At 42.4% G+C, this 17720-nt stretch overlaps 1 protein-coding gene across 1 annotated transcript; it reads left to right on the top strand.

The window, feature by feature from the left end:
- The first annotated feature begins 645 nt into the window (after positions 1-645).
- Positions 646-16986, top strand: Lana (laminin subunit alpha). The gene is made up of 19 exons (XM_076908474.1): positions 646-980; positions 2768-2914; positions 3872-4279; positions 4372-4585; positions 4678-4887; positions 4976-5248; positions 5324-5461; positions 5550-5822; positions 6854-7312; positions 7388-10464; positions 10554-14228; positions 14309-14846; positions 14935-15030; positions 15106-15306; positions 15403-15569; positions 15741-15983; positions 16064-16223; positions 16311-16538; positions 16623-16986. Exons 1-19 carry the CDS (start codon positions 765-767, stop codon positions 16886-16888), a joined length of 10989 nt encoding a protein of 3662 aa, XP_076764589.1. The 5' UTR covers positions 646-764; the 3' UTR covers positions 16889-16986.
- Positions 16987-17720: the final 734 nt, after the last annotated feature.

The raw sequence follows: 17720 nt of genomic DNA, 5'->3' as shown, positions 1-17720 counted from the left end.
TACTTTTAACTAACATTATAGAAATAATTCTTCCTGAAAGAGGAATCGTTAATCGTTCACATCTTTTCCAAAACAGCAACCTCCAACATTGTGCGTGTAAGAGAACCGTGTATATTTCCGACTGACTCGATGATTCCTATGCATCTATCATAACATCTCAAAATCGCTACTCGCACATTTGCTCGTGAATAGTCCCGGCAGCGACAGAGAAAACGAGAGAGAGAGAGAGGGAGAGAGAGAAAGAGAGAGTGAGAGTGAGAGTGAGAGAGGGATTGAGAGAATGACGATTGAAGCAAGGCGGTTCGAATGGATCGACAGAGAGAAATAGACAATGGTCCGTTCCATCGAGCAAAAAACGACACGCATGTGTATGTGGGGGTACGGAATGGCATATGGCTTCAAAGTGTGTGGTGACCATCCTTCTAGCGGCCAGCCACTCGGCACCCCCGCACCGTCCCTGTACCACTGGCTGTCGGTCCTCGATGACCTCTGCGGCCTGTCAGTCTACACCGAGAAGCCGCTCAGGCATCATCGGCATCTCCGCATCTCGCTCGTTGCATTCTATTGAAGAGCGAACGAGAGAGAGAGAGAGAGAGAGAGAGAGAGAGAGAGAGAGAAAGGAATAAGGGGGGGATAAGAAAAAACAGAAGAAAGGAAGGGGAGAAGGGGCCGTGATATTCTCGAGAGGACACGCCGTTAACAACGTTAAAGGACGAGCTACCAGAAGTGCCGACGGTGGCGGGGTCGATCTATCCACTGTCAGGATGGCGAGGTGGTTGCTGGTCGTTTCATTGGCCAGCTTGCTGGTCCACCAAACAAGAAACGAAATCCTGACGCCGCCGTACTTCAATTTAGCTGAGGGCAAGGAGATCATCGCGTCGGCCACGTGTGGCGTCGACACCCCCGGTCCAGAGCTTTACTGCAAGCTCGTAGGCGCGAATGCAGACCAACACGAGGACATTAATCTTATACAGGGTCAGGTGGGTATACCTCTGGATTGTTCCGTTTATTTTTTATGTTTTCAGCTAAGGAACAATCAATGCTTTCTTCTTCTTCATTACTTGGTTGATAGTGTTGTTAATTTGAATGAAAGATCACTGCCGATCAGCGCTAAGAAAGTACAGTGAAAAAGCTAAATGGGAAGTTTCGAGTGTATTTTATATTCATTTGTAAAAGCCTGCCGATTGCTCTAAATCGTTTGAAGTAGCCACTAGTATGGTCTCCAACCAACTTTTATCTTTGGTCCTTTCAGACCAAAAGTTTATCAATCTTCACAGAAGCGGCCGTTTCTTCAACCACTTCCTTTCCTTTTTTTGTAGCGGTACGCACGAACGTATACAAACGATAAAAGAGAATTTATAATCAATGGATGTATGTATATACGTACAATTTAAATTTTAAATGTAACCTAACGATGCTTTTCCTCCTTTATATGTCATCCTAATATAACTGTTGGTACATGTACTTGTATGTAATATCGCTCTTTGAGTTACGATAAGAGAAGTTTGTACTAATCGCTTATATAAACAAGCATGAATGAAATCATACGTAAAAGAACCGCTTTCATTAATCAACTTGCTAATAGTATCTGCAATCGACACGAGTCGTGTTACAATTCGATTCTTTCCTCTTGGGGCCGTCTTGTAATTGCATGTTAATAAATTTGTGCAAAACTTTCTCTGAAATTAAGGAATGCAATCTGATAAAGATATTCAATAGTATTTTAACTCACTGTATAGATAAACAAGAGAGCTACTTTATAAACGACAATAGTCGACAACATATAGTTCTGAAAATACATTTTCTGCAAAGGCATTCTATGAATTCAATTGTCATACGTTGCATTTAATCTCTTCTAAAAAGGAAGATGTATCCTGCAGTGCGTAATGCTAGATGCAGATTACCCATGGTAATCCGAGAGGATAATCGTAGCTTTCTTCATGGAAAATTATCCCTGGATATTGACGTGAGAACAGCTTAGGCAGAAATCAGAACAAAGAACATCGGCAGGTCGTTTCTAATGGATATTATAAGCTCCTCCCTTTTTCTTCTTAAATCATTAACTTTCCATTGAACCAATTTACGTTAACAATTAATGAAAAAATTTCTTTTATTATCTAGAATTAATCATTTTATGTTTTTCAGTAGTAACGTATCGCGGAACCGAGCCCCCTTTAAGTAAACAGGAAATAATAAATTAAATGACCGATTTTGCAATCGCGTGATACTTGAAACGATTGATATTCGATTAATTGCAACTCGTTCCTCTTCAAGCGTGCCTTTATAAGTTCGTTTCTTTTAGCGGACAAACTTTCTTCTCTCACTAGTTGTATAGCCATTGATATTATTGGACGATTCGTAAATCCAAAAACTCTCGAATAGTCGATCGAGTATCGCATGTATCTACTTGTGCGGGTGAAAGAAAATCATGTAGACTAGAAGTGAGAAGCCCGATAAGGAGCCCCTGATAAGGGTGACCCCTTGATAACACTTGACCATCTTGTCTTTTCAAATTCCAACCGGCCAAATTGACACGAGTGTTCCACAAAGATTCTTTGGAAAATAACTCGATATACATTTGTAGAAACTTTCGTTGATACCATTCGTTTAATTAATTCTAGCACTAGTGTTTCACGTGGTGAAGTAGAAAATAAAATTTACGTACCACGATATTTGTTTCGATCCGATCTCTGCTCTACACTCTTATGTGAGACTCTTATGTGTCTTCTCTTAAAAATGAAATCTAAGACATTGCTACTGCACACAGGTATGCGATTACTGCGATCCGGACAACCCGGAAAAGAGGCATCCACCGGAGTACGCAGTCGATGGAATGGAAACCTGGTGGCAATCGCCACCACTCTCCAGGGGAATGAAGTACAATGAAGTGAATCTGACGATCAATTTTGGACAAGTAAGTTGTAAAAGCTATGCGAGCTACAGTCCTCGATAGAAGATAGAGATAAAAGACGTTGAAGGAAATGTATCTTAACAGTTATTTCATTTGTTCATTCTTCGACTAAGTGACAATTATTTGGTGCGTAAGAATGAGTGGACAGGGAGAAAGGGCGAAAATTAACAGCAGCAGGAAACAATGCCACGAAACACATTTTATCTGTAACAAATTGCCTTATCGCGTGGTAGGCGTTTTCCTGCAACGCGGGAAAGAATTATCATCGCATCACTTCCGGAGGATAATAGAAAACACAGGTTTTAGGTAGCGGGTTATATGGTGCTGTGCATAGATATTCTTGGCGTTCGTTTAATCGAGCCAATAGTCAGTACCTCAGTTGCAAATCAATCAAGAACCCTATCTTTAATTTCGTATTCATACGTGTAAAAAAAAACTAAGAAAAATGAAGACCAATAGCCATGAATAAGTTAGTAGGAAAAATGATAGAAAATTTTGCATTTTCCATTGTTTTTGTACTAAAAGTCATAAAATGGAAGGTGCAAGTTCTTGTTGCAGGCCTGAGATTATTGTCTTTTCGCTAAACAACTTCTCAGAAGGACTCATTTACGCCTCTTTTCCTCTTGTGCACTCCCGACCACATGTCCGGGAATTCTGTAGGGAGACACGAACTTGATGTTCTGAAAGCACAAGGCCGACACATGTGCTCGTCGGTTCTTGCTTTTTGCCTTATGTTTTCATGCTGTATATCCGTGATGTGAGAAGGGTGGTCCCATGCACGAAATTTAAGAGCCGCATTCTACAAATTAGGGCTCAGTACGAGCCAGCAAAATTCTATTTTGTAAAGTAAATTATGCAGAAATATTTATGAATATCTATAAATTATAAAGTTAAACATACAATAATTATTTTTGGCGATTGAAGAAGGAAGTTACGGGAACTAAGAAATGTGTTTCATAGGAGTTCCATGTGGCGTACGTTTACATGAAAATGGCAAACTCTCCAAGACCAGGACTCTGGGCACTTGAGAAATCAAAAGATTATGGAAAGACATGGTCCCCCTGGCAGTACTTCTCGGACACGGCCAACGATTGTTTAACGTACTTCGGCGTGAACAGCTCTAAAGCGATCACCAGAGACGACAGCGTCATTTGTACCACAGAATATTCCCAGATCGTACCGCTGGAGGGTGGTGAAATACCCATTTCAATTCTAAATAATCGTCCATCCGCCAAGCATTACTTCAATTCTACTTTACTGCAAGAATGGACGAGAGCAACGAACGTTCGCTTCCGTTTCTTAAGAACAAAGAACTTATTGGGACATTTGATGTCGCTGGTGCGACAAGATCCTACTGTGACCAGGAGAGTAAGCGTCTTTGAAATTGATGGGATTTTTATCATATAATTTATATAATTTATGTATACGTTATTTATACTGCTTTGGTTGTTATATTTTAGTACTTTTACTCCATCAAAGATATCAGTATCGGTGGTCGGTGTATGTGCAATGGCCACGCGGATACTTGCGACATTTTGGACCCAAAGATGCCGAACAAACTTGTTTGCAGATGTCAACATAACACTTGCGGTCCACAATGCGCAACCTGCTGCAAAGGATTTGAACAGAAGAAGTGGCGGTTGTCCACAGCGGTGAAGAAGTTCACATGCGAACGTAGGAATTACTCTTATGTTTTCTATACGATTGCTTTACCTTTTACACCTCCATGGTACATTGTATAAAATCGGAAACTTTCGCTTGTTCAGCATGCAACTGCTTTGGCCATTCGGACGAGTGTATATATGACCCGGAAGTGGACGAGAAACACTTGTCCCTGGATATCCATGGTAACTACGAGGGTGGTGGTGTGTGTATGAATTGTAGGGACAACACGGAAGGAATCAACTGTAATCGCTGCATGGAAAAGTTCTACAGGCCACGAGATAAGCCTTTGAACGCGACTGATGTTTGCCAACGTAAGTTCATTAACATTCTGAAGCGTAGTGCTACTTTAAGATCATTTACACTGCGTATCGCCTCTCATGATTTTTTAATTCTCATCAGCGTGTCAATGCGATGTCTTTTACTCGACCGGAAATTGTGCGGACGGCACTGGTAAATGCGAATGTCGAAAGGAATACACCGGGCCCGATTGCGATAGTTGCAGCTTCGGATATTATGGATATCCAAATTGCATCCCTTGCCAATGCCATCGAAATGGGACCAGTGGAGATCACTGCAAAGCGATCGATGGATCTTGCCCCTGCAAATTGAACTACGCTGGTCATTACTGCGATCTATGCGCTGAACGCTATTATAATTTCCCAGAATGTTTACGTAAGCAACATATTTACTCATAATCAATGGTATGATCAATACTGTCTGTATTATAATGAATTACGCGATGCACAGCCTGTAAATGCAATCCCTCGGGTTCTCTCAATGACATCTGCGACGTGATTTCTGGTAACTGCACTTGTAAAAATAACTACGGTGGAAGAACGTGTGATATTTGCGAAGATGGTTACTACAACTACCCTAATTGTACATGTAAGTACCAAATTCACTCAATTAATCACCAACATTATGATCTTTGAGTAAAAAAATATGCATATCGCTTAATTATGTTTATATTCAGTCTGCAACTGTGATACCCGCGGAACTGTGCCTGGAGTTTGTGACAAATCAGACGGATCTTGTCTATGCAAAGAAGGATATGGTGGTCCTAGATGTGATCAGTGCATCAGCGGGTATTACGGGTACCCAAATTGCAGACCCTGCAATTGCAGTTTGCTAGGATCACCATCTATCAGCTGTGACGTCACTGGAAAATGCTCTTGTCTATCTAATTTTGCCGGGAAGACGTGCGGACAATGCAGCCCCGGCTATTATATGTATCCTGAATGTCTAGGTACACCAGATTTTATTTATAGCTACCCCGACAACACAAATTTGTCACAATAAAAGCACTGTGATGCTACTTGCGCCGCGCGATATTATATTATATTATTTATAGATAGTATATATACGCTGTGTGCTTACTGTGACAAAGTTGTGTCGTCGGGATGTATATTTCAATAGTTTTATTGTAATTTCTTGTATATTTCAATAGTTTTACTGTAATTTTTTATATATTTCAGTAGTTTTATTGTAAGTTCTTATATATTTCAGCAGTTTTATTGCAATTTCTTGTATATTTCAGTAATTTTATTATAATTTATTCTATATTTCCCGCTTTAGAGGTAAGAGAGAGAAAGATATATAAGGAAGCTGTAAGAAAGAGTGAGACAGATGTTGAGGACCCTCCTCTAGAACCCCTGGCGCCATCTCTGCGAAAAGTGCTCAAACTGGTCGCTCAGCATTATCGACAGCGAAGTAAACTACTCAAGAACTACTGGCGCCATCTCTTGGAGACTTGCTGGAACTATTTAGGTATTAGTTTCAGTATTTTCCGCAAAGATGGCGCTGGTGTTTTAGTAGTTTACTTCGCTGTCGATAATGCTGAGCGACCAGTTTGAGCACTTTTCGCAGAGATGGCGCCAGGGGTTCTAGAGGAGGGTCCTCAACATCTGTCTCACTCTTTCTTACAGCTTCCTTATATATCTTTCTCTCTCTTACCTCTAAAGCGGGAAATATAGAATAAATTATAATAAAATTACTGAAATATACAAGAAATTGCAATAAAACTGCTGAAATATATAAGAACTTACAATAAAACTACTGAAATATATAAAAAATTACAGTAAAACTATTGAAATATACAAGAAATTACAATAAAACTATTGAAATATACATCCCGACGACACAACTTTGTCATAGTAAGCACACAGCGTACATATATTATCTATAAATAATATAAATATATAATGTCGCGCGGCGCAAGTAACATCACAATGGTCTTCCGATTCTTGGTGCTAATATAATATTATATTAATTGTTCAGCTTGCAACTGTGATAGTCATGGATCGATTGGAGCATCTTGCGATGCGGAGGGCAAATGCCAATGCAGAGAGAATTTTGACGGCGCCAGGTGTAACCAATGTAAAGAAGGCTTCTACAATTTCCCCACTTGCGAGGGTTGCAATTGTGACCCAACAGGTGTTGTGGAAACCTTCCAAGGATGTGGCTCCTTGCCTGCCGGCGAACTTTGTCAATGCAAGGACCGCGTCGAGGGGAGAATCTGTAATCAATGTAAGCCGCTCTACTGGAATTTACAGCCTAGTAATCCTCAAGGTTGTGAAGAATGTCATTGCAATATACCCGGTGTAATTGGAAATATCGGCGAGTGCGATGTGAAGACAGGTCAGTGCATCTGTAAACCGGGAGTAACCGATAGAAGCTGCAATCAATGTGTGGATGGAACGTATAATCTTCAAGACAGCAATGTTTTTGGTTGTACTGGTACGTGATTCACATACGATGCACCATTTTTAAAAGTTATTTCAATCATTACAATTGTATAAACGTATCCCTCAGATTGTGGTTGTGACGTCGGTGGTTCGATCAACCCTGTGTGCGACAAGTTAACGGGTCAGTGTCACTGTCAGCCACGTGTCACTGGGCGCACCTGCAAAGAACCCCTGAAAGCTCATTATTTCCCGACACTTCATCAATTTCAATACGAAGCGGAAGATGGAAGAACGCCTAGCAACAGCCCTGTTCGTTACGGTTTTACCGAAGAGCACTTTCCAGGATACAGTTGGAAGGGATACGCGGTATTTTCCGCTCTTCAGGATAAGATCATTCTGAATGTTAACATTCAGAAATCGTCCCTCTATCGAATGGTCTTAAGATACGTAAATCCAAACAATGAGCCAATCCTTGGCACGATTATCATCACTCCTGAAAATCCATCGGAGGTGGAACAAGAATTCAAAGTTAACTTCAAGCCAACCGTGAAACCATCATTTGTGACTGTCGCAGGACCTCACGGTAATCTACCTTCGCCCATGGTGATGAATCCAGGACATTGGTCTATCAGCATTGCTACCAAAAAAAGCCTTTTCCTTGATTACTTCGTACTTCTTCCATCCGAATATTATGAAGGGACCATTCTAACCCAGGACGTAAATATTCCTTGCGAGGTTGGTTACAAGGAACTCTGCAGACACTTCGGTTATCCTAACTTGACCAGATTCGATTCTGTTCACGGGGCTGGAGGATTTTTGAACAAGAATAATGTCAGGATCCTTCTGAATGAATATTTCACGGACAAAGACGTCCTGCAAGAGATTGGCAGGGACGAAATCCCATTGATTAATAGCCAACAGGAGGAAATACATTTCAACCTAAGAATTTCGAAGCCAGGCCCTCACGTTCTACTGGTAACCTACGTAACTCCTAGGGATCAAAACAGCACGTCAACTCTTCTCATAAAGGCTAACACCGTTGGTAAAGGAATAGCTACTCTTTATCCTTGCAAGTACACCAGTATTTGCAGACAGGTAGTGACTGATATCTATGGAAGGGTTGCCACAATCAATTTCACTTCAAATTACATCAGTTTAATTTTAACCGGCGAGCCGAATTCAAATTTTGCCATTGACTCTGTCGTAGCAATTCCTTATCATCAGTGGTCCTTGGACTATGTTAAACCAAAATCGATATGCGTCAGGAAAGATGGTAAATGCGTGAAAGGGCAATTCCCAGGAGCAGCAGACGCCAAGAAAATCGAGTTCGAGACCAGCAGCACAATTACTGAGGCCGAAAACAAACCTTATGGTATCTACGATAATAATACCAAATTAATTTACCTCGATGGCAGAAATACAATGGTAGATATCCACGCTAAAGTCGCGCAACCTGGTGATTATACATTCGTCGTGCAGTATTACCAACCGGATTATCCTGGATACGAGCTTGATGTATTAGTACAAAATGGCAAATTCTACGAAGCAAAAATGTCCGTTCCCCATTGTCCTAGCAATAGTGGATGTCGCAGTATGGTAAAGCAGGTCGACGGTAACACTAGGTTCCAGCTGATTGAGAATTTCATGATCACCTTTAAGGAGAACGCTGATAACGGTATTTGGCTTGACTACATTCTAGTTATACCAAGGGATCAATACAACGAGAAGGTCTTAAAGAAGATCCAGTTCGATCAGACGAAGGAGTTCATCAAGAAGTGTGGCTACAATCACTTTCATATTAATATCACCGAGGAAGGCTTCTGTCGCGATTCGATCTTCTCTCTGACGGCTAACTACAACAACCGCGCTTTGCCGTGTAACTGCGACATCGATGGAACTATACATTTCAAATGCGAGAAATTCGGCGGACAATGCCCGTGTAGACCCAACATTATCGGAAGACGTTGTGAGATATGTAAAACAGGATTCTATGGTTTTCCCAATTGTAGACCATGCAACTGTCCCAGTACGGCCCTTTGCGAGCCAGAGACAGGTGCTTGCAGTTGCCCGTCCAGAGTCACCGGCGAACGCTGCGACCAGTGCGAAGTCGGTACTTACGGCTTCCACCCGATCATCGGTTGCGAAGAATGCAACTGTTCACCGTTAGGTGTAATCGACAACGATCTTCAATGCGATCTTTTCAACGGTAGTTGCAGGTGCAAGGAGAACGTGGTAGGCAGACAATGCGACAAATGCGAGCCTGGCTACTCTCAATTCCCTCATTGCGAGAAATGTGACTGCGACATTAGGGGAACTACTGTAGATATTTGTGACCAATACACAGCTGAATGCTTCTGCAAGGAGAATGTTCAAGGATTAGCTTGCGACGTGTGCAAAGAGGGTACGTTTAACATTCAGGAGAACAACGAAGAGGGTTGCACCAAGTGCTTCTGCTTTGGGAAGACCACCAGATGCGTGTCTGCGAATTTGTACAGGATCCATATATCTGATTTGACCAACTGGACTTTGATCACTGAGAAGGGTGGAAATGTAACGTGCTTGACCACGGTCCCGCAAGAGTTTAATCTGACGAGTATTGCAATCAGTTTGACGAACAACGACACGTTCGAGAACATCGTTTACTTCTCCGCGCCAGAGACGTATCTGGGCAAACAGTTGACTTCCTATGGAGGATTCCTGAATTACACTGTTTATTATAGCACCGGTCCATTTGGCAACGCCGTTAGTGCGCCTGATGTGATTCTTCAAGGTGTCGACACAACGCTTTACCATTACGCTGACGAGCAACCACCATCATTCACGAATTTCCAAGCATCCTTAGAACTAATAGAAACAAACTTCTTGACCCATAATCGTCTTAGCGCCACCAGAGAGCAGTTGATGGTTGTGCTCGAGAATCTTCAAGGGATATTCATTCGAGCTACCTATTGGACTCCCAGTATAGCAGCCTCGTTGTCATACGTGACCCTGGATGTGGCTACGGAGACTTACTCACCTCAATACAGCGTTCCAGCTAGTAGCGTCGAACAATGCCAATGTCCATCGAATTATCAAGGACTCTCGTGCGAGGAATGCGCTTCAGGATATTACAGAGTGGAGTCTGGCCCCCATGGAGGCTACTGTGTCCGTTGCGAGTGCAATGGTCACTCAGATACCTGCGACGTTGAGACTGGAATATGTTTGGTAGGCATTCTTACCAATATTCATTCTTTCGTTGTGTTCAAATTAGAAAACGTAAAGTCCACAACCATCGAGCAACCTTCTTATTTCAGGACTGTAAGAACGGCACTACGGGAGACCACTGTGAGTTCTGCGAAGCCGGCTACTACGGCAACGCGACCGGAGGGACCGCCATCGACTGTCATATCTGCGCCTGTCCCCTGCCCATTATGTCCAACAATTTCGCCACCGGCTGTGAGGTGAACGAGAAAGGTAATAAGATAAGTTGCGACTGCCTTCCCGGCTACTACGGCGCACGCTGCGAGGTCTGCGCCTCGGGTTACTACGGAAACCCCGAAGTTTACGGGGATTACTGTAAACCCTGCGAGTGTTCCGGCAATATCGACACCAATCAGGTTGGCTCCTGCGATTCTATAACCGGCGAGTGTCTGCACTGCTTGAACAACACATACGGGGAGGCTTGCAACCTTTGCGCCCCAGGATTCTTCGGTGATGCCATCCAAAGGAAAGACTGTCGCAGCTGCATGTGCGAGGAGTGCGGGATGGAGCACTGCGACAGTTACACAGGCCAATGCTTCTGTCGCGAGAACGTGATCGGAGAGCAATGCGACCGCTGCGCGGATGACCATTACGGCTACGAGACGTGCGATGGCTGCAAGCCTTGCGATTGCGGACTTGCCTCTGAGAGCACTCGATGCGACGATATGACAGGTCAATGTAAATGTAAACCCGGCGTCACTGGGCGTAGATGCGACCAATGTATTCCAGGATATTGGAATTATGGTCCGGAAGGGTGCACCTCTTGCGAATGCAACACCGGATACTCCGTTGGGGTGTCTTGCAACACAACTACTGGACAGTGCAGTTGCCTGCCAGGTGTTATTGGAGAGAAATGCGATCATTGCCCGTATAGAAACGTATTGATTCCTGGGCAAGGCTGTTTCACCTGTGACTCTTGCACAGGTAACTTATTAGACGTCACGGATGAACTGTCGCTATTGTTGGACCCCGTTTTCGGGGAGTTCAACACTGTAGCCGAGAGTTACTTCACACATCAGAGGCTGAAGTTTATCAACGACACGGTGAACGATCTGTATCCCACTGTGAAGCTTTTGGATCCTAGCAGCGTAAATTTCTTGCCACTACAACAGGAAGTGAGGCGACTAGAGCTGGAGGTGGCGAATCAGAAACGCGAGATCGATTTCACAGCGGAGGACAGCGTGAAATGGAAGCAAGCAGCGCAAAACACATTGAAGGATATGAACTTGCTGGAGGCTGATGTGATGAAAGAGATAAATCTAGTCAAATCGACTGTTTCCGAAGTGGAATCGTTGGCTTTGAACATCGAGCTGGGCACCAGCGCCAAAGTGGAGAACGCTTTGAAAGAGGCTACAGACATTCTGAAAAATATTCAGGAGGTATCGTTCGTAAGTTTCCGGGATCGTGCTCTGGATCAAGCGGATCAGGCTAACATTCTCGTTTCAGAAATGCACAAATACAACGCGCCAGTTAGCAGCTTGTCGAACGTTGCGGATAATCTTAGCAACAAAATTAAAAACGTGACAAGCAAAATGGACGATCTTCTCGAGATCACATGGAAAGCTCAAGAAGTGGCCATCCTGGTCGACAGATTGAACCAGGAGAATAGAATCGCAGCCGAGACTGGAAACTTTGATCTGGTGAAGAACGCCACGGCAGAAGCAAAAGAAGATCTACTGGCCGGAAAGGAATTAATCGCAAACGCTAGTCAGTATCTCAACGAAGTGAATCAGAACATGGAAATGTTGGAGGAGAACATGGTAGACAGTGCCATGACGACGTTGAACGACACGATTCAGCAACGTGAGCAAATGCTGACGGAACTGGTAATTCCAGTTCAGAATGCAAGTAGATACGCCGATTCTCTTTACAATCAGTCCTTGAATCTGGATAGTCTTTTGACCGACACGAGGAACACTGACGCTGTGAAAGCAGTTTCTGCTTATCGGAATATCGGGACCGCAATTGAGGCTGCACGCGAAGCCGCAGTGAACGCCACTGACGCGACAAACAACACTACTGCTCTGTCGGATGGTATCAAGCAGAGAGTGGTGAATTCGCTCGATGCGTCCTTGCATCTGTTGGAGTCTGCGAAGAATACTCTTGCGAAAACAGTGGGGAAACCTGAAGAAGACTTGGACAACGCTCAAAGGGATACCGCCAGCATATCTAATCAGAATATTTACAACAAGAGGTTACTGGATAACATTGAAAAGATTCTTGACAGTATCCAATTCCCTTCCTCGACAATGGCTCAAGAGGCTATTGATCAAGTTGCCGATGTGGAGGAGAACATCAAACTTTCCATTGGTAACATGAATGGCATCGTTGATAAAATTCCAGAGGACTTGAAGAAAGCGAAGCAGCTATCGAAAGATATCTCAGAGTCGATTCGTGATATATCACAAGCAAAAAAACAATTGGACATCGTTGACAAGTATCTACCAGATATCATAAAGTCATTGAACAGCTTAAACGAGAATCAGAAGACGATAGAGACTAATGGAAACGATATGCAGAGGAAGATCGAGGCGTTGAAGAATAAGATCGCGAACGCCAGAGAACTGGCTGATCGTTTCAAAGTTGGTTTAACTTTCTACAGGAACACCACTCTCGAATTGAAGAATCCAGAGAATCTTCCTTTGCTGGCCACCTCAACTAAGATATCTCTGTATTTCAGTACGAATGCCACTAACGGTTTCCTTCTTTACCTTGGAAATGAAGAGAACCCTAAAGTACAGCGCTCCAGGTCGCACGATTTTATGGCTCTGATGATCGAAGGCGGCTTTCCAGTACTGATTGTTGATTTGGGCTCGGGACCAGAGAAAATCATCAGCAATAAGATGGTATCGGACAACGTATGGCGTCAGATAATCATCGACAGGACAGGGAAGAACGTGAAATTGATTGTCCGTGAAGACATCGGAGAAGGCAAAGATCGCCTTTACGAAACTGGACACGTGCTACCCGGCTGGCACTCGATATTTAACGTGGACCAGGAACACTCAAAGTTGTTCATCGGTGGCTACCCATCTTCCTTCAACATGCAGAGCTCCGTGACTGCGTCCTCGTTTGAGGGTAAAATGGAGGAGCTGGTGATAGGGGACACGCCAGTTTCCTTCTGGAATTTCGTTGACGGCGAAAATAATCAGGAAATAACGAAGGAGAGAGATAAATTGATCAACTTCCAACCAAGTACTGGTTACAGATTCGACAAACACGGATACGCCATCCTGAACAAGAAAGACTTCCAGATCTCGCCGGACGGCAAGAAGTTTAGCATTAAATTGAACTTCAAAACGTTTGCCGAGGATGGACTGATATACCTGATGGGCAAGGGTAAACAGTTCCTCTCGTTGGAGATGAAGAACGGCCACGTACTTTATCAATATGATCTTGGAGAAGGAGAGACTACTTTGAGGTCCTTGCACAAGTACAACGACGGTCACTGGCATTCTCTGGAAGCACTCAGATTCAAGAAGTCAGGCGTACTAAAGGTAGATGGTGTAAATGTGGTGAACAATACAGTGGAAGGAAACAGCAAGCCGTTGGTATCCTCGGATAACATCTACTTTGGTGGATATCCACCAAATGCTAAACACCCGTACGAGCCTGTGACTAGTGAAGGATTCGAAGGTTGTATCGACGATGTGGTTATTTTGGATACCATTGTCGATCTAACACGCAATATTCAGGCATTTGGTGTGGTCCCTGGCTGTCCAGTGCGGGTAATCTATAATATCTTTAGCTCATCTTGCTTACACTTGTGATCATCATAAAAAATTGAATTGTATTCTTTTCTCCTTAGTTTGCAAGCTTGGTGTCTTTCGAGGAGAACATACCCGGCTACGTAAGATGGCAGAACATCTCCGTGGCGAATGCTCTTCAAGTAAATTTAAAGTTCAAGACCTTAGCAAACGATGGCCTGATCTTTTACGTAACCGATCACGAGAAAGGTGTGGTTAGCTATCTCTCGTTGATCGATGGCGTTCTCGTCTTTAACAACCAGGGCGAGGAACTACGAACAAGTTCCACTGGCATCAAATTCAACGACAACGAGTGGCACGTGGTTACAGCCACGAACTCGCGCGAGTCTCTGAAACTCGACATTGACGACATCAAAAATTACAGCTCCAACGTGGAACCGCCCGAGTTGCACATACCTTATGGTAGTTTGTACATTGGTGGTTTACCAAATTCCTTTGGTATCCCTCAAACTGGCGCTATGACCCCGTTCATTGGTTGTATCGGAGATGCAACGTTGAACGGAGTCATTATCAATTTTGCGAACACGACTGAACGGCCTCACGCTCTCCTTGGGAAGTGTAAGCTGGGAGATCCATCTTGTAAGTTGATCCGTTTGAATATTTTTAGAATACCAGGTAAATTTAAAAGCTGAGAGTATTACTTCAATATGCGTCCATTAATTCGTAGCTTTACCAGCTGTGCCTGAGCCAGAACCGGATGTTCCACCTCCCCTGCTGCCTACAGAAAGCCCGGACGATAACATCGAAATATCTACCCAGACTAGTAAGCATTACGATCATGATAATACTTGATACGAACAATGAATGTAATCGTCAATCCTTTGCTTAATTTCGTTAGACGTCATCGACTTTGATGTGGAAAAATATCCGGATGATGACGAACCTATTATGGAAGGGCGCGTTACCTATCGCAATGAATTACCTATGACTACGGAAGCTACCACTTCAACGCAAAGAACGACTCCGTTGTACGTCGATCAATGTCAGTTACCATATCATCCGGTTGCAGATCCTGACGTGGAATACGCTTGGCGATTCGGTATATTTTAACAATATTCAGATTTCAACCTTTCCAGAGGTCTATGACTCTTAATTTTGCATTTCAAAGAATGATAATAATTGTTACTGTTCCTAGGCACTGCGAGAAACAGTAGACTAGAGTACAGATCTTTGAACGGTAGATACAAGCATGATTATGACTTCCAAATAAGCGTCAGAACAATGGCCAACGAGGGAATCATTTTCTACACGTCAGATCAGGCTGATCAAAACTTAATCGCTGTGTACATCAGCGACGGAAAAGTAAAGCATTGCTATTCTACCTAATATCTTATCTACGTTACAGAGAATCTAGACTAATCCCAGGAAAAAGTACTTTAGGTCGTCTGTTTTATTGTCGAAAAACTCTTTCTTTCATTGTATGCGTATAGAAATCGAGAGAATCATTTCTAATTGTCTCATGCTGCCCTTAAGGTACATTACACGTTCGATTGCGGAAGTGGACCGGCTCTGTTGGTTAGCGAGAATAAAATTAACGACGACGAATGGCATATCGTGATATTCAAGAGGCAAGGAAACTACGGAGAATTAATTGTTGACGAAAACGAGCCTGAAACGGGATACTCCCAAGGAACGATGGATACTATAAATGTTAGCCCACCGTTTTACGTGGGAGGAGTTCTACAAGACATGTCCACCAAAATACTCCAAAAGATTGTAACTAAACGATTTACATTACTCGGTTCATGCGTATTTAAGAACGGCTTCCTGATGGAAAATTGATTGATTAATTGCAGAAGACAAACCAAACCTTCAACGGGTGTCTAGGAAACTTTATGGTGAACGGACAACCAGTTGGTGAGCCCATAAATAAAGTAAATGTGATAGAATGCTCGAAACGAGTAGAACCAGGATTATTCTTCTATCCTGGCAATGGTAGCAATCTGTTCAGAGCAAGTACGTACCGTACACTATGAAATAATCGACCCTAACACTTGCTGATAGTTTGTCTAAATGAACATTAATTGGGCGATTCAATTTTAGTGAATAAATTTAGAGATGGTAGAGCAGTCGACATTCAAATGGACATCAAACCACGTTCGACTTCTGGTCATTTATTATCTGTTCATGGAAGACGAAACTACTTAGTCCTAGAGATGATTAACGGAACCATAAAGTTCCTTGTTCACACAACAAAGGGTTCAATAGAGACTTCTTTTGAACCAGCGAAGCCGTACTCTTTATGTGATGGTAATTGGCACAAGATTCGAGGTAATATCTCAGCACTGATTTTCAGTTTTTCATTTTTTTCATAATGAAGAGAATAAGGAAACTGTCATCGTTTTCTTTGTACAGCTGTGAAGGAGAAGAATGCCGTGATTCTGACGGTGGATCACAAAGGACCGCCAGGAGTTGGCGGTAAAAGTATAGTGGGAATTTTGCCTAAGCATCCCATTTTTATTGGTGGGCACCCAATGCTTGGGAAGAGATTACAAGGAAGTACTTCGCAAACGCAATATGTCGGGTGTATCGCTAACATCCGCATCGACAGAAGACCTGTAAATCTAGACCCTGAACGTGCCTATGGAAAAGTTACAGTTGGCGTTTGTCCAACGATATAAAAGAATCTTTTAAAATGTTACTTAAACCATTTAGCATAACGTTTAGTGTTTCTTTTTTCTTCTCTTGAAGTCTTCCAATTAATTTTTAGATGCTATTTGATAAGAGAAAAAATAATTCTGACTTGTTAATTTTGTCTAATCTGAATATTTTAAGTATCTAAGGAGATGGGTAATTGTTGAACGATCTCAGGGCTTAACTATTCATGTGTTAAGATTTTGAGAAAAGTGCTAAACAATCCCAGCGTGCCTTCTCTCTCTCTCTCTCTCTCTCTCTCTCTCTCTCTCTCTCTCTCTCTCTCTCTCTCTCTCACTCTAATATAAATATAAAATAATAATTTCTAATGTAAATTCATGTAAGAAAAAAAGAACGTTCTCAGCAAGTGTATAATTTCATTCGAATATACAAAAGACTGAACGTCGTTTTTTCTACTGCTTGCAGTGCAGACTAAAACTACGTATCACTCACTATGCATCCATCAATGGTTATTTAAACACTCGAGTAAGCTATTTTTATTACAATTCATGTTAGGCGAATTACAAGATTTTTCTTTTAATGAGAACCAAGCGTTAAAAATAATTGTTTGAAAGGTATTGTAATGCGCAACCAAAGAAAATTATGTTATACTATAACAAAAGTCATAACTTGTAATATTGCTAAAAAGAATTGTGACTTTTTTTTGTAAACGTAAGAGCATTTAGACAAATCATTACATTAAGTAAATAAAGTAATATATATACATATAATTGAAAGTATTCACAGGATGTGAATTACTTTTTAATTTAAGTTATTTAAGTACATAGCTGAAATTCAATACTTCGTGTAATTTGTCAT

Source organism: Xylocopa sonorina, chromosome 18, assembly GCF_050948175.1.
Source record: "Xylocopa sonorina isolate GNS202 chromosome 18, iyXylSono1_principal, whole genome shotgun sequence".
NCBI lineage: Eukaryota > Metazoa > Arthropoda > Insecta > Hymenoptera > Apidae > Xylocopa > Xylocopa sonorina.
The sequence above is the reverse complement of the archived record's forward strand: the minus strand, read 5'-3'. Positions and strand labels throughout refer to the sequence as shown.

Bases quoted from the DNA above. Each gene is read 5' to 3' on its own strand.
- Lana (XM_076908474.1), top strand. From the start codon at position 765: ATGGCGAGGTGGTTGCTGGTCGTTTCATTGGCCAGCTTGCTGGTCCAC. The intron at 2,915-3,871 runs GTAAGTTGTAAA...TGTGTTTCATAG, and splicing joins TGACGATCAATTTTGGACAA to GAGTTCCATGTGGCGTACGT. The intron at 15,307-15,402 runs GTATATTTTAAC...TACTGTTCCTAG, and splicing joins GGAATACGCTTGGCGATTCG to GCACTGCGAGAAACAGTAGA.